General features: G+C 45.4%; 1 protein-coding gene and 1 long non-coding RNA gene across 4 annotated transcripts in view; one reads left to right on the forward strand and one right to left on the reverse strand.

Moving 5' to 3' along the window:
* The window catches only part of TRIO (trio Rho guanine nucleotide exchange factor), a 400,776-nt gene extending 399,386 nt beyond the window's left edge, over nt 1–1,390 (reverse strand). Inside the window, exon 1 of one of the 2 annotated variants that reach the window (XM_048839610.2) lies at nt 736–1,387. In XM_048839610.2, coding sequence (XP_048695567.2) covers nt 736–844 — 109 coding nt within the window. In that variant the 5' untranslated portion in view covers nt 845–1,387. Of the gene's footprint in view, nt 1–735 lie in introns of both variants that reach the window. The other variant, XM_048839612.2, reaches the window with a different exon arrangement.
* Nucleotides 996–25,658, forward strand: LOC125632019 (uncharacterized). 2 transcript variants are annotated; one of them, XR_012667087.1, is made up of 5 exons: nt 996–1,084; nt 8,300–8,496; nt 12,199–12,291; nt 12,752–12,888; nt 24,425–25,658. It is a non-coding gene; the product is annotated as an uncharacterized LOC125632019 (long non-coding RNA). The 2 variants fall into 2 exon arrangements; XR_007355141.2 differs by having other exon boundaries at nt 1,008–1,084; nt 8,251–8,496.
* Nucleotides 25,659–27,210: the final 1,552 nt, after the last annotated feature.

Below are 27,210 nucleotides of genomic sequence, written 5' to 3' on the forward strand. Positions count from 1 at the left end.
TCTGATTGTGTCCCAACTTTTGTAAGTGACTAGTATGCCGACTGAGGTTTGTCAGTTCACCATTAGTGACTGCGATATCACCCCTGTAATTTTCTTCCAATATCGGAGTGAACTGAAAAGCAGCATGGTCGTAGTCAAAGGTCATAACTTACTGTTGCGACAGTTGTTTATGGATAGTCCCCTCCTTATTATTCATGGGGACTGGAATAGAAGCTTTTTTTATATATACTATCATTCTTTAACAGTTAACTATGACAAAGGCTGTAATTCAGATTTCTTCCTGTGACACGCTCCACAGTAAGCTCTGCCATTTACACGGACGTATACCTTAATAATCGGGAGCACACAACTGTCTCCTTAAAAAGATACATCCGAATACTCTAGATTGCAGTCGTGTATAAAAATGGATACCGTAAAACGTATGCAATCCTCTACACACCAACGCATCTGTAGATCCCTTACACCCCTCCCCCTCGATACACGACTATAAATGCAAAAGATTCAGAGTGTTCCTTTCTTAGGGAGGGAAAGAAAAGCCTCCCCCCAGTAAGCTACCAGTTTGCATTTCTCACAAAGCCAGCTCCCAAGCAGCGAATCACTCCCACTCCCTCTTGGGGGGGAGGAAAGAGAAAAGAGACTTTTCACCACCTCCTCCAAGCTGGTGCAAATCGTGGCCTCCCAGTCCGCCTCCCCCCATCAAAATCTCTCCTGTCCCAAGGAAACAAGTACACTCACCGGATCGGAAAAACGCCACGATGTCTGCAGAGTCTTTGGCCGCCTCCTCAGCCCCTTCCCCGGCGTTGCTGCTGCTGGTCGTGGAGGTGGTGGTAGTGGAGCTGCTCATGGCTGCTGCATGCAGTGGCGGCTCCTCCAGACAAGATCCCCCCCCCACCACCACCACCACCACCCTGATCCACTCACTGCTCCCCCGCTGGTGCCTGGGAAGAGGAAGGTGTGTCTATGTTTTGTCTTCAGGTCCCGGCTTCACCTTCCAGCAGCAGCCAACGCGGAAATCCAGGCAACAGAGTAATGCACCGAGGTGGGGGTGGCTGCCAGTGGCAACAATAAATACAGGAACATGAAGGTATGCGTGCAATTGCAGCTCTACGGGAGTCCCCCCTTCACCCTCCAGCAGCCACCTAGGGGGCTGTGTGTGCACGCACAGATTCAATGCATGCGGGCAAGAGGCAGGGAGAGCAGAAGCAGAGACAATTGCAGGAGGAAGGGGGTGAGTGCATGGAGGGCGATTGCAATCAGTGCAGCAGGAAGCTGGTGGGAGGAGAAACCGGGGTGTTGCAGCCTCTTCAGGGATCAGGAGCAGCAGCTGCAATAGCAGCGGTGGTGTCCGCAGCAGCCACCATCCTCCATCTTGCTTTCAAGTGGGGTGGGCGGGGGAGAGGGGATCAGGGAAGAGAATCCCCGCCCAGGGCGCAAGAGAAAAGGGGGAGCGCGGAGGGGGAGCCTCGGCGATCTCCGCCTCGCTCCGGGCCTGCTCGGCACTGGGCGGCTCCCGCCGCTGAGGCGGCTTCTCATTGGCTGCCCGCGGGGGCGAGCGCCGGGCTGCCCGAGGCCGGGGATCCCCGCCTGCGAGGGGACGCCCGGTGCCCGGGGAGAGAAACCCCGCAGCGAGCCCGGGAGGGGCGCAGTCGCCCCCGGCTGTGTCCGTCCGACGGGGAGGGGCCCGCTTGCGCGCCCAGCCGCTGGCGCCGGAGCCGCAGCGCCCGCTGGGGGCAGGGCGGGGAGCCGGGCCCAGCCCCGCGGGGTGGCAGCTGCCGCTGGGGGCTGCGGGCGAGGCGGGCTCAGCCTCCACAGCCCAAAAATATTTTCCCCAGGCACCTATGGGGGAAGCGGGGCCAGCCTAGGGTGACGAAATGTCCCAATGGGACAGTCTCGATGTTTGGGTCTTCTTCTAAAATAGGCTCCTATTACCCCCCCCTCCCGATTTTTGACACTTGCTGTCTGGTCACCCTAGGCCAGTCCCATCTCCGGCAGGGAGAGCCCAGCAGCTTCCTCCTGCTGTGGGAAATGTATGAGCAGAACAAGGGACGAGTCCTGAGCCCACACCCTCTCCCAGGGCGAAGGGCAGCGTTCATCACTTTTCGCCCCCCACCTGCACTGCGGGGAGAAGTAGGGTTACCACCTTCGAAAGGCACCTAGCCCCCCTCCACAAAGTAACTCTGCAACACCCACCCCCCAGTCACGTGTAGCATCTACATCCATAACACAAAAAGAAAAGGAGGACTTGTGGCACCTTAGAGACTAACCAATTTATTTGAGCATGAGCTTTCGTGAGCTACAGCTCACTTCATCGGATGCATACTGTGGAAAGTGTAGAAGATCTTTTTATACACACAAAGCATGAAAAAATACCTCCTCCCACCCCACTCTCCTGCTGGTAATAGGTTATCTAAAGTGATCACTCTCCTTACAATGTGTATGATAATCAAGTTGGGCCATTTCCAGCACAAATCCAGGTTTTCTCACCCTCCACCCCCCCACACACACAAACTCACTCTCCTGCTGGTAATAGCCCATCCAAAGTGACCACTCTCTTCACAATGTGTATGATAATCAAGGTGGGCCATTTCCAGCACAAAGCCAGGTTTTCTCAGCGCTCCCCCCACCCCTTTTTTCCAAAAACCACACACACAAACTCACTTTCCTGCTGGTAATAGCTTATCCAAAGTGACCACTCTCCTTAAAATGTGCATGATAATCAAGGTGGGCCATTTCCAGCACAAATCCAGGTTTTCTCACCCCCCACCCTCATACACACACAAACTCACTCTCCTTCTGGTAATAGTTCATCCAAAGTGACCACTCTCCCTACAATGTGCATGATAATCAAGGTGGGCCATTTCCAGCACAAATCCAGGTTTTCTCACTTCCCACCCCACACACACACACAGACTCACTCTCCTGCTGGTAATAGCTCATCTAAACTGACCACTCTCCTTACAATGTGTATGATAATCAAGGTGGGCCATTTGCAGCATAAATCCAAGTTTAACCATAACGTTGGGGGGGGGTAGGAAAAAACCAGGGGAAATAGGCTACCTTGCATAATGACTTAGCCGCTCCCAGTCTCTATTTAAGCCTAAATTAATAGTATCCAATTTGCAAATGAATTCCAATTCAGCAGTTTCTTGCTGGAGTTTGAAGTTTTTTTGTTTTAAGATAGCGACCTTCATGTCTGTAATTGCGTGACCAGAGAGATTGAAGTGTTCTCCGACTGGTTTATGAATGTTATAATTCTTGACATCTGATTTGTGTCCATTTATTCTTTTACATAGAGACTGTCCAGTTTGACCAATGTACATGGCAGAGGGGCATTGCTGGCACATGATGGCATATATCACATTGGTGGATGTGCAGGTGAACGAGCCTCTGATAGTGTGGCTGATGTTATTAGGCCCTGTGATGGTGTCCCCTGAATAGATATGTGGGCACAGTTGGCAACGGGCTTTGTTGCAAGGATAGGTTCCTGGGTTAGTGGTTCTGTTGTGTGGTATGTGGTTGTTGTTGAGTATTTGCTTCAGGTTGGGGGGCTGTCTGTAGGCAAGGACTGGCCTGTCTCCAAGATTTGTGAGAGTGTTGGGTCATCCTTCAGGATAGCTATTACCAGCAGGAGAGTGAGTTTGTGTGTGTGTGTTTTGGGGTGGGGGGGTGAGAAAACCTGGATTTGTGCTGGAAATGGCCCACCTTGATTTTCATACACATTGTAAGGAGAGTGGTCACTTTGGATAAGCTATTACCAGCAGGAGAGTGAGTTTGTGTGTGTGTTTTTTGGAAAAAAAGGGGGGGGGAGAAAACCTGGATTTGTGCTGGAAATGGCCCACCTTGATTATCATAGGCATTGTAAAGAGAGTGGCCACTTTGGATGGGCTATTACCAGCAGGAGAGTGAGTTTGTGGGCGGGGGGGTGCGGAGGGTAAGAAAACCTGGATTTGTGCTGGAAATGGCCCAACTTGATTATCATACACATTGTAAGGAGAGTGATCACTTTAGATAAGCTATTACCAGCAGGAGAGTGGGGTGGGAGGAGGTATTGTTTCATGGTCTCTGTGTATATAATGTCTTCTGCAGTTTCCACTTATGCATCCGATGAAGTGAGCTGTAGCTCACGAAAGCTTATGCTCAAATAAATTGGTTAGTCTCTAAGGTGCCACAAGTACTCCTTTTCTTTTTGCGAATACAGACTAACACGGCAGTTACTCTGAAACCATCCATAACACACATAGATAAGACTGAGAACATCATTTTCTCCCCATTTTCTCAAAGCGGTTTGTGTTCTCCATCTCCGTTGAGATTTTATTGTTTCCCAAACTGCATTGATTCTATATTTTAATTGTATACGTGAATGTTTTAGAACTTTATAAATGAAGACAATCAAGTGAGTTTATTTCTTGAATTAGTATTTGTCATCTGATTGTGCCATTTCCAGCCATTTATTTTTAACAGCAACATTGTAGAATTCCAGACAGGAATAGCTAAGATTGCATCTAATGCAAAGCTCACTTTTGACCACTTCAACACCTAGGCAATTCCAGTCTAATCAGTTCGGAGGTTTCCCATCAAACTGAAAATTCGCCCCATGAATGCCTTATTGCATGGAACAGCAAACACATGCTGAACAATTTTCAAGACATTTGGAGCTTCCACCATCCTGAAAAATGCTTACCACTTATCAGCAGGTCCAGCAAGACTGTCATCTTCCATTAGAGCCAGGACACCAGTACTTAAGACACAGAACTCCCTGTAGAAATCATTCCCATCTACAACAGTAGCAGCACTCAATTTCAAAAGATCTTGCAGCTTCATTAAGTCATGAAATGCTGGCACTTCCTTGAAGTTTAGGCAGGAAAATGACTTAAGTGGAGAGTCTTTGAAAGAAAACCATTTCTCCAGATAAGCTACTGCTCAATTGTACATAGTCTTTGCTTCATTTCTGAACTTTTCCTGGGCTTCCCTTGGCAAGTGTGGCAAAGCTCTGTTCACCTGATAACCGAAAAACTCGTCCTTTGCTCTGTCAATCAGCTGGCATCTGACATCAGATCAAAAAGTTCTGTGGCATTCGTAGAATCCTTTTCAAGAATGGAAATTGACTTCTGAAAGATGGCCATGACAGAATGCAAACAAAGTAAATGTAGTACTTGGGAAGCATCAACTTGTCATTTAACTCATGCTTCTGATCGCCAATGAATCTCCAGATCAGCCTGTCACAGTCCAATTCCTCAAGATCCGAGTAGTACACCTTCATAGCTTCCCAATTCTACATAGGAGGAATTCTGGCGGAATACCATCAGGGTCTGCAGCCTTCCCTTTTTTCATAACGCCAAGTCCTTCTTTCACTTCCTCAATGTTGACACTGGAAGGTTCTCCTCTGGGGATTGATGCAAGTGTCTGGTAGAATTGTTGATACACTCCTCTACCATCTTGGCCCCAAAGGATTCCAGTGGTTAGCAACATTGTACTCTGCTACCTTCAGGACAGTATGGATCCCTGAAATCTGGTGTGAGGCAATGGTAATTTGTTGACATGTCATCTGCATATGACACTGTATAGATGAAGGGCCTGATGCTGAAATTTGCAAAAATTATACCTTGCTACCAAACACTTTGCCTGCTGTGGACCGTGCTAGCAGACACCTGTGGGTGTACCTAAGTAATAAGACCAGCTCACCCTGTACCATAAACGGGCTACTACAAGACTCTGTACTCACACCAACCCTTTTAAATATTTACATGAGTGGCATGCCTCTAACTAAATCATGCAAATTTGCATATGCAAATGATCTTGCCATGCCAATCCAAACACCAAACCTGCATGATATTGAGAAAGCATTAACTGAGGGAGTCTGAGCTATAGAACAATACTTCTGGAAATGGAGGCTCAAACCAAACCTTGGAAAAAATAATAGTAAGTGCATTTCATCTTGATAATAGGAGTGCCAAAAGCACACTGAAAGTAGCTTTGAGTGGTAAAAATATGCAACATGATTACATCCCAACGTACCTCAGAGTGAAACTCGACCACATCCTCACCTTCCTCAATCACCTTGAGAAGGTAACTACAAAGATAAAAACGAGACCCAACATAATCCAGAAATTAACAAGTACAACCTGGGGTGCATTGGCATTACTGTTGTGAACATCTGCAATAGCACTTTTATATTCGGTAGCTGAATATTGTGCACAGGTATGGATCAGATGCAGCCACATGTGACTTGTTGACACCCAACTGAATACAGTGATGCGGTGCATCACTGGAACCCTTACTTTGACTCCAGCACCATGGCTACCTGTTCTCTCTAACATTGTTCCCCTGCGATGTTAGGACAGGATATGCTGAACTGCTGTAGCACTCTGCGAAGCTCAGTGAATCCAGGAAATGGATGTCTTCCTATCCACCAAGACCTTGACAATGCCCCACCCCCCAACACCTTATGTCCCACAAGCCTTTCTGGGAACATTCGCTTAGCCTCATGCAATCAGGCTGCGATCAGAAGGAGACTTGGAAAGCAGATTGGACTAAACAAGACTTAAAAAATAAGCACCTTGTGCCAGATCCCATGCAGAAGGTGCCTGGGTTCAACCTTCCACGGTCTTCTTGGTCTACTCTGAACTAACCATGGTAGATGCGGACATCTAATGCACAAATCGAAAATCAAGGACTCCCCAGTGTGCGAGTGTGGCTCTCCACGACAGACTATGGAACATATCACCACCTACTGCCCAATGTATAAATAGGAAGTAGGCATTACTGCAATAAATTCTGCCACTCCTGATGTAGCCATTTGACTCAGTTAACTTCAAGTGAAACTGTAGTTGCTGCTCTCCACCAGCCATATGAAAGAAGAAAAAGAAGTTTAACCGAAGCCTTTCAGTTGTAGTGAAGAGGGTTAACCAGCGAATGGGCACATGCAAAAGTACTTTCTGATACTCTTCCTCCACAGATTCAAAGCAGAATTTGAGATGTTCTGCTTTTTTTGCACTACATGAAAACTCATTGAAAATCTTCAAAACCAAACCTTCCATATCAAAGCTGAGGGCTTTCATGTGGTTTTTTGCTGCATTGTTTAAAACATAACAGTTGCAGTTAGCTTGGATCTTCAGTGGTTGAACAGCTTTGAGTTCAGCAAACACAGAACAGTTCTTACCATAATTCACAGATGCGTTATTGGCTCCACAAGCACTGACATTTTTCAGGTCCAACCCAAGCTCATTTATGGCATTCATTATACCTCCTGAAATCAACTCCGATGTCTCATCTAGTTCTTCATAAAAATCCAAAAGGATGTTGTTTATGCCTCTTCCAATATTAAAAAAACACCAAGTAACCAAAGGAAAAAAATTCTGGCTTCCTTCATATGATGCGTAAGTAGCAACTGCAAAGGGAGAACCTTTCTTTTAGCTTTTTTTACTCCTGTTTCCAAAGAAAACACATTCTCAGCTAGACTTTTGATTTTTGTTCCTTTCAGCTTCATTTGATTTACCACAGCAGAAGCAGTGTGTACCTATTTAACTGCCACAGTCATTGACAAAAAACTGCAGTCATGCTTCACTTCACGAAAGACATAGGCCAATTCACTTGCAGCCACAGCGTCATCTTTAACTGTGTTTCCCCATGGGAAAAATGTTGATATGCTCGAGGGCTGGTGCATAGAAGCCAACTTTGTAGGTTCTCCAGGGCTGGCGCACCGATGGGGAAAAAATGGTGAGTGCTGCAGCCCCCCTATCAGCTCCTCCCTCCTGCAGCGCCTCCAGCCCACCAGTGGGCCCCATGGATCAGCATCTCCCACTCCCTCCCTATGCCTCCCACCCGCAGCAATCAGCTGTTTCACAGCGTGCTGGAGGCTCGGGGAGCAAGGACATGGTACACTTGGGGGAGGGGGTGGAACTGGGCGGGAAGATGTGGGGTGGGAGTGGGAAGAGACGGGATGGGGCCTTGGGGAAAGGGGTGGGGTGGGGGCAGAGCCGGGGGTCAAGCGCACCCCAGCAGTTTGGAAAGTCAGCACCTGTGTATGCATGCATTCTGTTTTGCACTCTGAACAACTGTTGGGTGTTTTTTTCCAGTTGAATATTTCCAAACAGCATCAATTCCATCAAATTTCAGTGTAAAGACACCTTGACACATTGTACAATGGGCATTTGTTTTATCAGCACATTTTGCCAGCCAGTCTTTGTAGTCTGTTTCATTTAGCCAGTTGTCACTGGATGTGCAGTTTCTGATGCAAGCTTTTTTTCCCAGGGGGTGTCGAGGGATCACTTGCACCATCACCCTGATCTTCCCTTCATAGGTGCTGACTCTGTGGGTGCTCCAGGGCTGGAGCACCAACAGGAAAAAAATGGGGGGTGCTCAGCGACCACCGGCAGCTAGCTCCCCGCTCTTCTCCCCCAGCGCCTCCCACCCATGGCGGCCCTGATGATCAGCACCTCCCCATCCCTCCCAGCGCCTTCCACCCGCCGCGATCAGCTGTTCCATGGCATGCAGAAGGTAATGGCGGGGAGGAGCGAGGGCCCGGCCTCCTTGGTGGAGGGGGCGGAACAGGGCGGGAAGAGGCAGGAGTGGGGGCAGAGCCCGGGGCAAAGCCAGGGTGTCGAGCCCCCACTTCCCCAGCACATTAGAAAGTCGGCACCTCTGCTTTCATTATTTAATATGCTTTGCACGGTTCTTCAGTCTTGTGTGACTCAAACCTTCTCTCACACACATGCACTGTGTGCTTGCTTGTTGATGGGCAGACAGCTGCTGTATTTTCAAAAGTTTTGATCTGTTATCACTTAAACTGCGGAAGTGGAAATACTGCAGCATCTTTAGCTGGACAGAGAAACCTTTAACATTAGATATCCCAGTGTACTGTGATGATAATGCAAATCTTTATACCCATGTAAAAAAACCCAGCAGATTAAATTATTTTTTTGGCAATTGGCAAATCCGTTAAAAAAAACCCGGCCAGCCTGGTCAAATACTGGCCAGGTGGTAACCTTAGGGAGAAGGGGCAAGTCAGAGACTGCCTAGGGAGTGGAAACCAGCTGGGCTGGCTGCAGAGCTGCATGGAGAGTTTCTTACACACACAAATGCCAAGGATTCCTATGGGTCACAAACCCAAGACCTTTTTGAGTTTTTCCATGAAGAAACATGGGACATACACACACCATAGCCCCGTAGCTGGGCACTCACCTGTGATGTAGAGACCTAGGTTCAAATCAGGGCTTTGAGTCCAGCAGAGCAAGAACTGGAACCTAAGGCTCCTAGGTCAGTGCCCTAACCACTGGACTATCCAGGGGGCCAGTCACTCTTCCCCCTGCTCCCAGTAATTTATCCAAACTCATATTTCCACCAAACAGTTAAGTTTTTGGAGACAATGGCATATTTCAACAGCAAAAAGATTCAAACATTGGTGTGATGTTGCACTCCATATGTTTTTTGGAAATACATATATAAGTGTAAATATAATGTAACTGGAATATGCTTTATGCAAAAGGTCTCTTGTAAGACATCATTACAAAGCCTATAATCTACTGAGTGTGTTCATCCTATTTGTATTAATGTATCATTCTTGTATCTGAAGCTAGAAATATTAACAGGTTTCAGAGTAGCAGCCGTGTTAGTCTGTATTGGCAAAAAGAACAGGAGTACTTGTGGCACCTTAGAGACTAACCAATTTATTTGAGCATAAGCTTTCGTGAGCTACAGCTCACTTCATCGGATGCATTCAGTGGAAAATACAGTGAGGAGATTTATATACACACAGAACGTGAAAAAATGGGTGTTTATCACTACAAAAGGTTTTCTTCCCTCCCCCACTCTCCTGCTGGTAATAGCTCATCTTAAGTGATCACTCTCCTTACAGTGTGCATGATAAACACCCATTTTTTCATGTTCTGTGTGCATATAAATCTCCTCACTGTATTTTCCACTGAATGCATCCGATGAAGTGAGCTGTAGCTCACGAAAGCTTATGCTCAAATAAATCGGTTAGTCTCTAAGGTGCCACAAGTACTCCTTTTCTTTTTAGAAATATTAAGTTTTACTCTATGAAGTCCTATTGTAATTATGCAAAGTGTGGGCCATTAATGGTGGCCTGGAATCTTGATGGCTCCCCTTAACTAGGACAATTGGTTGTAAATGGCTCTGTTTACTTGTAAGCCTTTATGTATATGTGGGTGCCAGCCAGTGAGTAATGAAGTCTCACAGGACATGTGAACATGTCACATGATACTGGAATCCATCTTAAACCTGGTGTCTTTCCATTTAGAAGGAAGGGTGGGAACCCACAGAGAGACAAAGAAAAGGAGTACTTGTGGCACCTTAGAGACTAACAAAATTATTAGAGCATAAGCTTTCGTGAGCTACAGCTCACTTTCCCCCACCCCCTGCCCTGGGCCCGGGAGGAGCTCACTCTTCCCTCCGCTCCAGCAGGAGCTTGCTCAGTTTCCTGCCTCCGCAGCCCCGGGGCCAGAGATGATCTCTTCCCCGAATGAGTATTGGGGGGGCCATGCCCCTGCTTGCTCCCTCTTGGGCACACCCCTGTTTGGGAGTAAACTCAGCATGCTCTATGTCTGGTCAAGCTAACTGAGACAAGCTTCAGTTGGCCTGAAGCCTGACCAAGAAGTGCACTGGACTGCCTGAAGGCCACTGAAGATTTATGAAAACATTCAAAACTAGTGGGAATTGAAAGGTATGGTTGACAAAGGGGAACAAATATATGTGAAATGTGAGAGAAGTTGCATTCCCCCATAACACAAGCAGATTAGTTTAATAATGCATGAAATGTAGGTCTTCATGGTTGTCTTTCTATCAAAGCCAACTGGAAGCTTATGGTAGCAAATACAACTAGGATTTTCCTGCTCCAAAAGCCTAGGCCCTTAGTCACTTAAACTGAAATATCTCTGTTACACTCCATATTCTTTATGGAAATATGCTTCTGATATGGATATGACATAACTGAGATGTACTTTACGCAAGATGGCTCATGTAGGATATCATTGGAAAGGTTACAGACTAACAAATTTATTTGAGCATAAACTTTCGTGAGCTACAGCTCACTTCATCGGATGAAGTGAGCTGTAGCTCACGAAAGTTTATGCTCAAATAAATTTGTTAGTCTCTAAGGTGCCACAAGTACTCCTTTTTCTTTTTGCGGATACAGACTAACATGGCTGCTACTCTGAAACCTGTCATTGGAAAGGTTATGATTTACTGAATGTGATTATCCAATTTGTATGCCTGTATCATTTCTGTAACTAAAGTTAGGAATATGGACTATATAACTGTGACACGTGGCCAGAAAGGGTTAAACATCCTGCAAAATAAATAACCCTCAAAAGACAGTGGGAAGATAATGTTTGTGTATGTATATATGTATGATGAGGGTCAACAATGTAATCAACAGTCCCTGTCGTTGCTGTATACTTGATAGTTCAGAGATCAAAAGAACATCGTAACATTTAAATGAATTGTAAACACAGGATATCTTGGTATTCATCTCTCTTTGAAATATACTGTGAATGGTGGAGGAATAAGCAAATGGCCTTAGGTTAATTCGTATAGCTAAGTACCAATGATGGACCTCCTTCAAAGTAATCCTAATTACCTATTCTTCCCCGAGGAAATCCCAACTTGTCAAAGTGTTGCTTGGCTAGAAGTTGCAATGTTAAAGGTATGCCACATATGGTAATGGCTCGACCCAACTCAATATCTATCACCTGTAAGGACCTCCCACCTCCAAATCACTGGAAGGATGTCTGATACATGTGGAAATGAAACTGAAGAAAGATTTTTTAAATGAAAGATAGTACAACAAATAACTCAGTGGTTGATCTTGGAACTGTGGGCATTGAGCCCAGACCCAATTATGGGTGACTAACAACAGTGTTACTGATGACTGGTTTCAGGATGGCCGGAGACCAGTCGAGATATTCATCTCTTTACCCACATCTATCATCGGGGTTTAAGGTCACCCGAGATAAAAGCCAACAAGGGAGTGCAGGAGTAAAGCTCAGGTATGTTCATTAGAAAACAAGATAAGTAAGCAGGGTATGCTATAAAGGACTCCCAACACAGGTAATAAGGTAAACAGGTAAAGGTGACACTATAACTGTACTGACTGTGACCAAAAAGGGTTTACTCCCTTCCCAAGACAGGTCCCAGGTAAGGGGTATGGAGGACTTAAAAGGTCTCTACCATTTCTTGCAGCTTGTGTCTGGAGCCTCCTGACTTCACAACGCAGATCGGGTCTGGAACCGATCAGGTAACTCAGCAGGGTGAGAAGTGGACCTCAGGCAACAGGTAGGTGGTAACTCTGATTGATGCTGGTGATTCTTCTTTCTCCTCCTCATGCGTTGTCATGGGTGCAAGTAAGATCCAGATGAGAGGGTGGCAGCTAGCAGCTCACCCTTGCGTGCAAGTGTGTTAAAGCCTCCCACAACCCTAAGACACAGTGTCCTGGCTTACGCACCTGCGTAGAACACACTGCTGTGATCCAGCACTCTGCCACTCAGATGGGCATCCCCTTCCCTCAAACATGCTAACCCTTATATGCCCTGCTGTTACTGGGCAAATCACATGTCACATGGTTGCCCGGTTGCCCGCCTTTCGGTAGAAAGGGCAGGAAACTATACCTAAGGAGGGGAAAGAAAGGCAGCCAAGTTGGATTCCTAGTCGTTGTCAGGAATTCAAGATGGCGTGTGGGTATTAACAACCGGAACAGAAATACAGAAATTCTCCTCCTACATTACTATACTTGCAGATGGACCTCCGGACACGGACAGGCTATGTGACTGAAAACATTGTTTCCTGGACTGCCTACTACTTAGATAACGGTTGGCAAGAGGAACACGGAATCTGGATGAACCACGGCTATGGAGCACCTTGACTGGAGATCAGGTAAGCTGTTTTGATGGTACGTTGCCTCTCAAAGTGCACATCTCACGGACTGCCGCTCAGAAGGACAGCACCACTTCAGGTGTGTTCTCCCCTTATATAGTCTCTCTCTCAGCCATACCCTGTTGTGACATTGCACTCCATAATGCATTCTAGAAATATGCTTATAAATGTAAATATGACATAAATGGAATACGTTTTATGCTACATATGCTCTGTAACATATCTTTGCAAAGGTTGTGTTCTTCTGCATGTATTCAACCTATTCGTATGCATGTATCATTTTCATATCTGAAGTTATGAGCGTTGGCTCTATGCTTGTATTGAAAGTGTTTGCTGTAGGAAGCACCTAAGGCAAACCTGGTCAACATAATGTGAAGGGGTTATTCAAGTAATTGGGAGTACTTGGCTAACAATGATAGACGCCAATCCACATCTGAGCTTTCCTGGGAACATTCAAACTAGCATGTGGACAATGGCATGGGCCTGTAAAGAACTGAGTCATGCATGGACATGTGACTTGCCCATGTGACTCCAAAACTCCATCTAGTAGCTGTAATTCTACACAGTGGGAGAGAGGAGTTTCTACCCACCAGAGAGAAACTGTATAAGCCTCTGGGAAACCCTTCCATTTTGTCTTCAGCTGGCTCAAAAGATAGCCTCTCCACCCCAAAGTATGCCTGAAAGAAACTGGAACAAAGGACAGTAAATAGGGTGTGAGTGATGGCTGGACCCAGACTAGAAGGAGGCTAGTCTGTCAAAGAAGCTTATTTGGAACATCTCTGAGGGTGAGATTTACCTGCATTTAGTTTCCTACTGTATTAGGCTTAGACTTACGTGTTTTATTTTATTTTGTCTGGTAATTTACTTGTTCTCTCCATTATTACTTGGAACCACTTAAATCCTACTTTTTGTAGTTAATAAAATTACTTTTTACTTATTAATTAACCCAGAGTAAGTATTAATACCTGAGGGGGAGGGCAAACAGCTGTGCATATCTCTCTATAAGTATTATAGAGGGTGAACAATTTATGAGTTTACCCTGTACAGGCTTTATACAGGGTAAAATGGATTTATTTGGGGTTTGGATACCATTGGGACTTGGGGATCTGAGTGCTGGAGACAGGAGTACTTCGTAAGCTGTTTTCAGTTAAGCCTGCAGTTTGTGGGGGACGTGGTTCAGACTTGGATCTGTGTTTGCAGCAGGCATGGGTGTCTGGCTCAAACAAGGCAAGGTACTGAAGTCCCAAGATGGCAGGAAAAATGGGCTCAGAGGTAGTCTAGGCATATCAGGTGGCAGTCCCAAAGGGGTTTCTGTGATCCAACCCATCACACACGTGACCTAGACCCAGGGGTCTTCCCACTCTTTTACACCAAATGACATAAAACACCTTACATTTCCCCTCCTTGACAGTAAAGTGATATACATAGAAGTTTAACCATCACATTCCATAGACATTACTTAACTTAAAAGATGATACAGGCACAGAAGCTATAGATAACAGCTGTTTTTCTTTTGATCGACACGGTAAGGCAGATCAAGTACACAATGATTACAAATTGGATGATTAGGACCACAATAATAGGATGAAACATAATATTCCATACATCATTACAATTTTTCAATCCCCCAAATAGATTCTCCCACCACTGACTAGAAGCGGTCTCATCTTTGATTCGCTTTAACACCTGCCTAATCTGATTAAAGGCAGATGCACTGTCAGCAATACCTCTTTCCCTTCCTTCTCAATTTGCTTTAAGTGGGCCTTCATTTCTGGGTGGAATATAAATTGGTTTAGGGCTGCTATATTTGCTCCAAGGTGAACTGGATCTAAAGTATACTGATATAATATATATGACTGGATATAAAGTATACTATACATCTATAGTCTCGGTGGTGATGTCATGTCAGACAAAGTCTATATAACAACCCTTGATGGAAAATATGGAGCCCAGACAAAGGTTGATGGAGGGGTCGTGTGTAATTCTATGATAACTATTTACAGTAACTCACTGCACCAACTGCTTAAACATAAACAATGGTCATTCGTGAGCACGATGGAGGAGTGACTAAAATCTGAAGAGTGCATTTTATAATGACACATTCCTTTTTGAGCATTTAAATATACATGGGATCCTTCCAAAACTTCAGTGTTACAAATGTAGCCTAGGCCCTTTTCTTCTAAGCAAGACTGGAGGTTCACAGTGTGGTATTCCTCACCCTTCCGATGGACCCATTTGCTGATAGCCATAGGAATAAGTACAGTTTGTCCCACATTTAAGCCTATGGGCACTAAAGGGTAAACGCATTCCTTCTTTGCTGCTTTTAAGGTCAGCACATAAGCAATTATTGAATGGTTGCGGTGGAGGTAAGTGAAGTTAATTAACTTCCATCACCCCTGGTGTTCTTGCTCAAAGGGAGTGAGATGGTTCCACAAAACATGCCTTATCTCTACTGGAATAAGCCCATTCAGGCAGTCCCTCACAATAGATTTAGCCACATCTAGAATCCATTGCTGAGCTTGCACACATGCTAAAGTGAGGGAGATGTTAGACTGAAGAATGTTTAAGGCCCCTATGATGTTGACGTGATCTGTCTCCTGAATTTGCATCCAGGAAGGTAAGGTATTGGCTATATGATACTCAAGCTCACTACTCCTATTTAATGAGGTAGTAAGAGAGTGTGATAAAGAGGCTATATCATAGCCCAAAGCTCCTATTTATTGGCTAGGATCTGATCATCTATCGTATTTAACATGCCTAGTCCAGTTCTGACCCCTCCTAATATTTAGATAAGGTATCCCTAGGTTTCCTTATGAGAGAGTTGGATGATGGAACCACTCCTTGCACCCAAGCACTCCATCCTGCAATTAGAGGTGCAGTGTATGCAAAACATCCTTGGTTAACATTGTGTATGGAAATTTGTACAGGCATTACTGTATTAACCTTTTGATGGAATATACTGGATTTATCATCAGTACTTTTCTAACATTCTGTTTGACCACCATCAGTCCAACAGAACTTGTATATGATCTAGGTACCACAGATATCTTTACCTTGACCTTAGTTCCATACAGACTTGTGATAACCTAGTCACCTGTCTCATTTGATAACATTGTAACACGAGCTTTCCCAATACATACAACAGGGAAACTGTTTACAAAACCCATTCATGATACTGGCATTATAATTACTAACATGGTTCTATACAATGGCTGCATTTCAGAGTTGCTAGATAATGACCTGATGGCAAATACAAATGGGCATTTATAAAGGTTTGATTAACATTACGGATGCCTATTTAAACCATTACACTTAAATCCCCAGGATTTACCTGTAGAGGGAGGTCACTTAGGACGGACAGACACTTGGACAGCTCCCAAACCTCAATAAACCTAGAACATCTCTGTAGGAAAGTGTCATAGAAGAGCCATGAACAATTGCCCCCTTGTTTCCTTATAGATTTAATTTGTGCATCCTTATCTAATATGAGCTCATGCTTCCATTCGTCATCCGCTGTGAAGGCCATTAATGAAGAGTTTGTTACCCCTTTTTTCTGCCCATACAAGATAACAATAGCCAGTATCCTCATAGGCACATACAGATATAATCCCTTTCAAGACCGAGCTCAACAGAGCTTTATTCATCAGTATACTTCTGTCCTTGGGATTATATACCGCGTCTTCATCATAATCATCAGTTTAATTATACATGGATTCTAGCAACTCATAATTATATTCATAAACCCCTACAGGTGTATCCCATCTCTCAGCCATCCTATTGTTCACTTTACAATACAAGTGTTCATTCTTATTTACAATAAGAGAGTCCATAAATCTAACAAACAACAATATTAACACATTTAACATTTTCCAATCCAGGTGGTTGCACGAATTTCCTGGAATAGACAGACCAGAGATTTAGGGGCCCACACCACCCTTCCATTCCTTTAGTTGGGACGAATGGAACCATTTAAAAACCCATCTCTTGCCAGATTTTAACTCGACCTGATACGTTGTTGGACTGGCCTTTTTGGTTATAACTACGAGGCCTACCCAGCGGGGACTCAGAGGGTGATGTTTTTCTGAGTAGAATTAAAATAAAACTTTATCTCCAACATGCTATACATGAAATTTTAGGTTGGCATTCAGTCTTTTGTCCATTTGACATATCTTCCGCTTTAACTGGGTAGTTACCTCCTTCTGAGCATCACTAATTTTAGCCAACAGCTGGGTTATGTACTGGTCTATTTGTACCCGGAGCTGATAGTTATCAGGTGGTACCCCCCCTAGCCACCACAACTCAGGAGTCCTCATTGGCCGACCTGTAAAGGTCTCATGGAATGTAAATCCGTGTGCTCCAATTGAGGACCTGATGGCCATTAGGACAAAGGGTAGCTTTTTATCTCCATTCTTTCCTGCGAGCTCTATGATCTTCCTTAATACTCTTTTAATTTTCCTATTAGCCCACTCAATGAGCCCCGAGCTCTGGGGATGTCCGGCGTTGTGGAGACGCTGTTTGCTGTTAAGTGCAAGGCAAATGTTCTTAACCAGGTCACACACTAAGTGGGGTCCCTGGTCAGAGTCGACGACCTCTGGAAGGCCATACCGGGAAAATGTTTGCTCCAGAAGCAGGTGTGCGGTGGTGGCTGCAGTATTATTTTTGGAAGGGTAGGTCTCCACTCACTTTGAAAATGGGTCCACTACCACAAGGCAGTCGCAGTTTCACTGCCCTGTGTGTGGTAGTGGGCCAATGTAGTCCACCTGGATCCAATACCAGGGACAATCAGTGGGCTGGTGGATGACAGGTTCCTTCCTAACAGGATGGTCTGGGTTGTTCTGCGCACATGCCAAACAATTCCAGATATGATACTCTACATCCCTTGTGATGTCTGGCCACCACCCAACAGTGAGGAGCCTTTTTACTGTCTTCTTGATGCCAAAATGACCTTGTTGGTGCATTAAAGTTATAAGTTCCTTATGTAGACAGCCCAGAACTACCAATATTGGAAGGTCATCTTTCACCTCTGCTCAATTTGCCGTTACCAGTCCTCTTTTATGTTCAGATATTTGGTACCCCTATGACATGTTGAGAGAGTAGATCCTGAATCTCTTTGTCCTTCTTTTGCATCTGCAAAATGTCAAGTTGTTGCTGTACAGCTGCAGGTTGCAGTGAGCACTTAACATTGTCCGATTTTACCCACAACATGTCCGGGCCCATTAATGCTGCCTCTTTGGCTAGGCCATCCACCTGGTTGTTAAGTCTGGATACCTTGGCCATGTTCTTCCGATGAGCCCGTACCTTAAAAAGGAAAGTTGAAGCTCTGCTGCCTTCAGCAAGTTTCCAGGCATGAATAAGATATTTGGAATGGGCTACTGGTTTGTTGTATGTATGCTGCGAGCCATCCACACCATCATCCTGTCAATGAGGGCCCTCAGTACCCAATCAGAATCTGAGCAAATCATTATCACAGAGTCTCTATCCACAGCATCCAAAGTGGCTACTATGGCAACAACTTCTGCTGCCTGGGCAGAATGGGGCAACACAGTGCTTTGCAAAACCCTGTCTGTTGCTACCTGGAATACAGCATAACCTGTATGGGGGGTGCCTTTTAGATGGAAACAGCTCCCATCAACGACCCATATGTCACGACCCACTGCTTTAGCTACTTCATATGAGGTCTCTAGCTGGAATGGAGACTTGATAGTATTATTCTCCTCCAATGGAACCGGGCACTCGTGGTCTTCACCTTCTGATAATAGAGCAAATGGTACAGCGGACACAGACGGCACTTGATGAACCCTCACCTCCTGAGGAGACGGGGATTGGACACCCAGCCGCCATTTGCCTTTCCAGATAAGATGTACCTGACTGGTGTGTGAGATGTACCTGACTGCTCAGAGAGGCATGATAAGGGGGTGGGGAGTGGGGGGTTGGATAAGGGGCAGAGGGTCCTGGGGAGCAGTCAGGGGACAGGGAGCAGGGGGTGGTTGAATAGGCATGGGAGTCCTGGGGGTCTATCAGGGGGCGAGGGTGTGGATAAGGGTTGGGGCAGTCAGGGGACAGGGAGCAGGGGGGTTGGATAGGGGGTGGGGTCTCAGGGGGGCGGTTAGGGGTGGGGGTTCCGGGGGGGCGGTCAGGGGACAGGGAGCAGGCCGGGTTGGATGGGTCGGGAGTTCTAGGGGTGCAGTCAGGGGGTGAGAGGGGGCCGGGGCCAGGCTGTTTAGGGAGGCACAGCCTTCCCTACCTTGCCCTCCATACAGTTTCGGAACCCCGATGTGGCCCTAAGGCAAAAAAGTTTGCCCACCCCTGCTCTAAGCGGTAGCTATTTTATTGAAGGAGCTGCTTTTGTGCAAATTCTACTCATTGTGTCCCCAGTGTCCAGCAGCATTGTTTGCTTGATGTTACCGAACTCCCCTTGCAGGCAGATGTTAGTTGCTGCCTTCCCCACCTATCATTTACAATAGTGGCCACATGCAATGGGGAAGGGAGAGCTTGGTGGCTTCAGAGGGAGCTTTGGGCTGGTGCTCTTTCCTCTCTACGAACCGCTTCCTCCCCTGCTAGATCCTCTCCCTCATACCGTGCTAGCTTTATCAGCAAGGCTCGAGTTGGCAGACCATCTAGTTGTTCTATGGGCTCGTACTTGAGGAGTTTTATCCATAAGGCTAATCTAAACCCATAGTCAGGATCTCTATTTTTGCCATTCTTTCAATAACTAGCCTTCCCATCATTCCCACCTTTTATGGCAGCCACTTTCTTTTTGTGTCCCAGGATGTTATTGCCGCTAGGGTAAGCCTCCCTATATAGATCATACGCTTCTTGAGCTCTGGTTTCCTATTCTTTGAGACGAGTTACTCTGGGATTCGCAGTTCCCATGGCCACTTTAATTGCAGGGAGCAAACTCTGAACAAACATCTCCTGGAATTCGGAGGTATCATACACAACAACTCCATTTACTATCAGAGGCTGATCTGTAAGCCAAGATAGTAATCGTTTCCTGGCAAGGAATTTCTGTGGTCTTTCTGAGATCCTCTGTTTGTCAGCGTACATCTTGCCCCTAAGATTTTCATATGGGTAGTACAGCTTCATAATGGCAAGGTAAATTTATCACAGATTCCTGAACACTAGCCACCTGCACCTCTGTAGGTAGGGCCCCAAACTCATCAGTGCTCATACTTTCTTTTACCAACTCAACTGTGTCTTCAAAACTTAAATTGGCGGTCACACTAAGCTTTGCCAGCCAATCCAATGCATTTTCTTTATAAAAGGGGCCCATGTGCTTGCTCATAGCTCGCACCTGTTCCGGCCCCAGGGCACGGATTTCATACCTCATTTCCGAGGGTTTGCCATGTCCATAATGAACCACAGTAGTGGTTATTGGAGCAATCAGAGGGTGAATTGAATTCCCCTCCTAGTTCCCCCAAGACTCATGTGGCTCCTCTGGTGCTGAGGGGGAAACAGATTCATTCCTAGTATACTTAGGAGGAGGAGGTAACATTTCTCTTTCTGTGTCACTCCCATCCATGTCAATAGATATACCAGTCTCATACTCTCTTACGGGGTCAGTTTTTACAGCATTTATGACACCCTGCATATGCTGCAACCTTTGCTTCAACATTCTTATCTTTTGATCACATACACTATAATTCACAAAAAGAAAAGGAGTACTTGTGGCACCTTAGAGACTAACCAATTTATTTGAGCATGAGCTTTCGTGAGCTACAGTTCACTTCATCGGATGCATACCGTTCACAGATGTTCCTTGTCTTGCTGTCTTTACCTCTTTCATTAACTCTCTAGTTGCAGCTTGAGAGCCTTCTAATTTTTTTGACAGCATATATATTTCTCCTTTTTCAGGAGGTTACCATTCAACTCCTGCACTTGGGATTATAACTGGTTAAGCTGCATTGTCAAGTTAGCAATCTGGGCTGTTGCAGCCGCCTGCTGGGAGCCAAGCTTTCCTACCTCAGCTTCCTTTTCAGCTGCTACACTTAGAGCTTGAGAAGTGGCTTCTTGTTTCAGTCTCAGTTGCCTATCCAGCTCTTCTGCAGTCATACCCAACCTGAAGAGCAAAGCTCTCTTCTTAGACTTTTTAGTGGGGGAAGGCTTAGACATCATATACCTTTCCCATGTTCTGCACAGTTTAACCATAGCATTCTCCCCACTGAACAGATCATAAGTCCTGGGGTTTTTATTCTTCCCAAATAAAGCAATACAGAAGTCAATGGAATTTTTATTTAATTGCCTTGTCCAGCCCGTCACTCCAACCACGTTCTCTGCCATCCTACCCTGGCAGGTTAACTTTTTCTTCTTTAGTTAGGGACTCAATCAATTGGGGAACGAACACACACACACACACAGACCCACCTCAAGGTATTTTAACAAGGTGTTTCTCCACACACCCTTGGGTGGGGGACAGGATTTACTAATCCCACACCCACAGATTCGTGCACCCCGAGTGAGGGTCCCGCAAGGGAGTCCGTCTTCCCCAGGGGCTCACACCCACAATCTCACACCACTCACACAAGGGGATTGCTATTTTGCAGATCCCACCCAAGGAAACAAATGTTTCCCCTCCTCGGATAGCATCCTACTTCTGAGCCTGCCTAGTCCACCAACCGGTGTCAGAACAATCGCTGTCGCTGCCTCAGAAGCATCCTTGCATCGGATGCAGAAACCTCCTCGCTAACCTTCTACCCAGTCAGGGACGTTTATTCCAACGACCATCTGGCTCATTGTATCCAATGGATCCCGAACGGAGTCTTACCAGATCACCGTACAAATATGAGTGTCTAACAATGATGTTACGATACTTGCGGATGGACCTCCAGACAGAGACAGGCTGCGTGACTGCAACATCGGATCCTGGACTGCCTACTACCTAGATAATGGTCAGCAAGAGGAACACGGAATCTGGATGAACCATGGTTATGGAGCACCGTGTATGGAAATCAGGTAAGCTCTTTTGATGGTACGTTGTCTCTCGAAGCGCGCATCTCATGGGCTGCCGCTCAGAAGGACAGCACTGCTTAAGGTGTGTTCTCCCCTTATATAGTCTCTCTCTCAGCTATACCACGTGACCTAGATCCAGTGGTCTTCTTGCTCTTTTACACCAAATGACATAAAACACCTTACAAAAGAAGACATGAAATTGTATAAAAGATCCTGGGGTCCTGATTCTGTCATCTCAGATCTGCTTACGCTTCATCAGGGGAAGTTTGAGTCGCAAGACTGAGGTCCCAGTTATGCTGGTATGCCCTGAATATGAGATTTGGACATTGGACCTATGAACTATTTCTAAAAGAACTCTTTGCAACTACAAAGCTCACCATCTCTGCTATAAGAAAAGGAGTACTTGTGGCACCTTAGAGACTAACCAATTTATTTGAGCATGAGCTTTCGTGAGCTACAGCTCACTTCATCAGATGTGATGTGATCTCTGCTATGAATCTGCACCTAAACGAATTGAACTCATGTCTGTATGTATATTGATCTTTTAACCGTACTCTCTCTCTTTTGTTTTTTAATAAATTTTAGTTTAGTTAATACGAATTGGTTATAGTGTGCATTTGAGTAAGATCTGAAACATTCATTAACCTGGGAGGTAATCCTTTGGGATTGGTAGAACCTTTTCTTTTATATGATGAAATAAACAGAAATAAATAAATGAAATAAACGTTTACAGAAACGTTCATTATATTTGACTTGAGTACCTGGATGGAGGCCTGAGGCTGGATCACTTTAAGGGAACTGTGTTGTTTGGACTTCTGAGTAACCAGTAAGGTAATAAAGAAGCTGTTTTATGCTGGCTTGGTAAATCTAAGTATTGGAATATCCACCAGCTTTATGGGGATTGTCTGCCCCATTCTTTGCAGTTCACCCTAATTGAGTGACCACAGCTGGCTCCCCACTAGGATCCCGGTCACAGTAACAATTACAACTGGGTGTGTATTGGGAAGACACCCACCAGACAACAGGCCATCAGGAAGGAACAACAAGACTGTGAAGATACTAATCTCTCTCCCTCCTGGGAGGCATCCTGGGATGTAACTGTGACACTACTAGGTCAGGTGGTCTTGTCACCTGATACTAAACATTTTCTTGGACTTCTTGTAACTTTCCACTAAAAGGGGAGAGGTCAAGTTTGGGAAACAAAGGATTCCCGCCTTATGTAAACCTTATTTAAGGGTGGGGAGAAAGGCAAACGGGACTCCTCCTCTCCACAGCCTGTGTGCCCAAGAAGAAAGATCGCTAAAGACACCTGAAGGGAAGGCTAGAGGGGAGTCCAGACTGAGACAGGGGTCCAGTCTGAAAAGAAATATAACTGTAACTCTAAGCTACAGAAATTTTGGAACCTGCCTAAAATAACATTTAGAGTAAGAAATTACATTTTGTAAACTGTTTCTTAAGTATATTGAGCGTAGCTTGCATATTTTGTTTTATTTGCTCAGTAATCTGCTTTGTTTTGTGTGTTCTCTCTTATATTCCTTTAAAATTCACCTTTTGTAGTTAATAACCCTATTTCTTGTTTATAATATAACCCAGTTTGTGCAATTCATAACTGGGGGCAGGAGGTAAGAGGCTGTGCAATCCTTCCTCCACATTGAGGGAGGAGGCGAATTTCATAATATACCTTTGGGTCTGCACTTCAAGGGAGGTGGACACCTGAGTGCTTGGGCAAGTCCCTTAAGCGGAGTCTTCCCAGAGCTGATCTCAGTGTCTGTGTCATTCTGCAGATGGGTGTGTGCTGGAGGAGGTTTAATAGCCTGGCTCAGCAAGACAGGTAAAAAGGGTGCCCAGGGAGGCTGAGTGGTATCTCAGCATGTCAGGTGGCATCCTCAGGTGGGCAACGCATTACAATCTCCTGTAACTGTTGCATTGTATAATTTATTATACAGTTGAGAAGTCCCAGAATCAAGTGACTGGTTTGTTTATACTACCGTGGTCATTACAATGTTTATGTAACATGTCGTTTTTGTGTATTTAATGGTAGGCAACAGATGTACTTAAGGTTGGCATTTTATAATTAAGTGCTTTTATGTGAGGTTAAACATTTATGTAGTTTTGAGAATCAGAGGATTGATATTTTAAGTTTAGTTTATGCCCAGAGTTGAACTTTACCTGGAGAACATACCATAATTACTAATCACTTTGGAGACCACTCCATTGTTTAGGCAGAATTTGCCTAAGCCCTGTAAAATAGGCTGTTAGCTTTGCAGTAGTACTAAACGAGTGAGCTGTTTTCCCAGAGCTCCTCCAACACACTTGGGCCAATTTTATTCCACTGTTGGTACAATGCCAGTTTACATCAGACAGTTTTCTCTCCCTTGAGATTAGAGAGTGGGTTTTTTTGGCACAATGAGGAATTTCATAATATGGCCTGTCCTTATTGTATACTTTCAATGATGAAACAAATCAACATACAAGCAGAAGACAAAATTAAAGACGAGCTCTCAAGTTTTTGAGTGGGCATGATTAGCAATTGAGATAAACAGAAATATCCTGTACCTTTTTATAATTTTATTTTATTTTTTTACAGAAGCTGAACTGAGTCACTTCTCCCACCATGAGCCAGTTCCTGGCACTTCTGCTGAGAAGCTTCTATTTGACTTGTAGAAATATTGTTATCAAAACCAGAACAGTTAAACTGATGGTTGTTTTGACATAAGAACAGCCATATTGGGTTGCACCAAAGGTCCATATAGCTCTGTATTCTGTCTTCCAACAGTGGCCAATACCAGGTGCCCCAGAGGGAATGAACAGAACAGGTAATTATCAATCTTAAATTTGCACTTTAGGGGCACACCAATAACTACCGCTTCCAAGGAAGACCAATTTCCACGTGATGGATATGACACTAGCAGTTTTGAATTGTAAAAGTGAGGAAAAGTTTTCCTTTTGATGACATGTTGACATGCTGTGATACCAGTCAGCTCTGTGTTTTTGGAGAACCAGAGCCCAGTATCTAGCCTGTCTGACTCATGACAGACACCCCCCACTACCAGTCTCTGCTTGAACCAAAACCAATCAGAGAAAAGGCTTGCAGAGAGCAGTGAAGGGCATTGGGAGGCACACCTAGATCCCCCCTGACAAGGGTGACAAGATTAAGACATCTCCATTAGTATACAGAATGAAGAACAGAGACAACTCCCCTAGCCTCATCTGCATGAAAGATGGGACATGGATTAGTATAAAGAATGAAGAACAGAGAACCGCACTGAACTGTGGGACCAGAAAAGCAGAGAAGCACTGCATCATGGGAATTTCTGTTCCAGATATTAATGAACCTACACCTGCACACACCCAGCTCAGCAATTATCAGACCAATTCTAGTAATGAATCCTTCATTGATATCCAAAATACTGAAGCAGCCTAGTTGCATTGTGAGCTCCCTGGAAGAAAACATCACCCATAGCCAAGAGTGATCAGCTCCTATTGTCTAGCCTAAACAAAACCCTTGAGTCATCAGTTTACCTATAAACAAATCTAGTATTCTCCCTTGAACCATTGTATTTTCTCTACAAAAATCCCTACTCACCCTCCAGTCAGTGTTCTGATGCATGGATCCAAACTCTGCAACAGTTCCACTGGGACTCCATCTCCTGACTGATCGTGCTGGGGGCTCTGTCTGTCTCCAGCACTCAGGACCCTGAGCTACCACCATCACCTGGGAACCCCGACGAGTTCAAGCCTCATGGAGTGGGTGAGATCCCTCTCTCTCTCTTCTTTTCTACTTCAGGTATTAGCCTTTAAAAATGTAACTGTTAGGTTTGTTTAGCCCTCCTTGTGTAGTTATCACTATTATTCAATAAATAACTTTTATGGTTAAGCTGGTTGCTTCTCTCTCTCTCTCTCTCTGAACTTTACTCTTTTGTGTTTTTAGCTTCCCGCAGTTACTCTGCAGCAACCCTTCTGTTACCTAAGCTAAAAGATCCCTGTAGCGCCCAATAATACTGTGGGGTTTGCTCATACCAGTACAATTGTGACATGAAAGTGGGGACAGGGATGTGTTAAACCTGTGGCACATAAGGGGGGGGTGCTGCTTGACCCAGCCCATTGAGTACAGGGGCATATAAGGGGATCAGCTTGAGAGTGCTGATTGACGCGGTCCGCTCAGACTTGCTCTGTTAGTCTGTGTGTGTGTGTTCATCTGGTTCTAGGACTGGAGAAACCCAGTCCTGGGGAACCTAGGTCCTGCAGGATAGCTCCATTGGGAGGGGACTTGCAGAAGGAAGGAGTAGAGTTCCATATGAACACACAAGTGACATACGCAGTACATTAATAGAATTACAGAAACCCCCACCCCTCAACCCCCAGACGAGTAACCCTAATCAATGAGCATACCCCAAAGTAACGGGCATATCTGGTAACAGTTGTGATCCACTTACGTCCAGAAGATATACCTTTACATTGGCATATGTACCTTTGTATATTGTTGATCCTAACACTATCTTTCGATTATTTCCAACCTTTGTGTTTGACTCTTCACTCCGGCAACATGTTCCACAGGTGGACTTTTTTTATGTTTCCGGTTTTACATATTCAGAACTTACCAGCTACTCATTAGATCTTTTGTTCTCATAATATGGGACACTAAGAGGGCCTTAATGCTATGCACAATTCCCTTCATAAATGGACAGTTAAGTCAAACTTAGTTTAAGCTTTGTTTTTATCAAGTCCTGCGCTTACAAAATCCAAGACAAACAGCAGTATTTTAATCCTTTAGGTCCAATAATAGTTACAGCTTTTCTTGTGAAGTGTCGGTAAGTGCACAATATACTACCACATGAAGAAAACTAGTTTGGCTGTTGTCATTGTCCAGATGAATGAATTGCAGAAAGCATCCAATCAGCATAAGTGATGAGAAGTTAGTTTCAGATTTAAATATCCAGTCCAGGAGCAGATTTACCATGAAACAAACTGTGGGGTACCATGGGGCCCCCCAATGACAGGGGGCCCCCAAATGGAGGATAAATATCTGACAACCTGCCCCCAAGTCCTGGCTGGCGGTGCAGCAGAGCTCAGGCAGGCAGGCTGCCTGCATGCCATGGCCGGTGGCTCCACACCGCTCTGGAAGTGGCTGGCTGCTGGCACGTCTCTGCATGCCCCTGGTGGGGTGGGGGAGGTGGTTCCACATGCTGCCCCTGCCCCAGGCAGCGCAAGGAGAGCCGCTGCCTCCCTCTCCCCAAGAGGTGTGCAGAGACGTGCCAGCAGCAGGGCTAAGGCGCTCCCGGAGCCTATGAGCCGCTGCCGGAGGGGTGTGTGTGCCTGTCGCCTTGGGAGCCGCACTGCCCGAGGTAAGCGCCTCTCCACTGCCCCCATTCC

The sequence above is a fragment of the Caretta caretta genome, chromosome 2 (genome assembly GCF_965140235.1).
Source record: "Caretta caretta isolate rCarCar2 chromosome 2, rCarCar1.hap1, whole genome shotgun sequence".
Classification (NCBI taxonomy): domain Eukaryota; kingdom Metazoa; phylum Chordata; order Testudines; family Cheloniidae; genus Caretta; species Caretta caretta.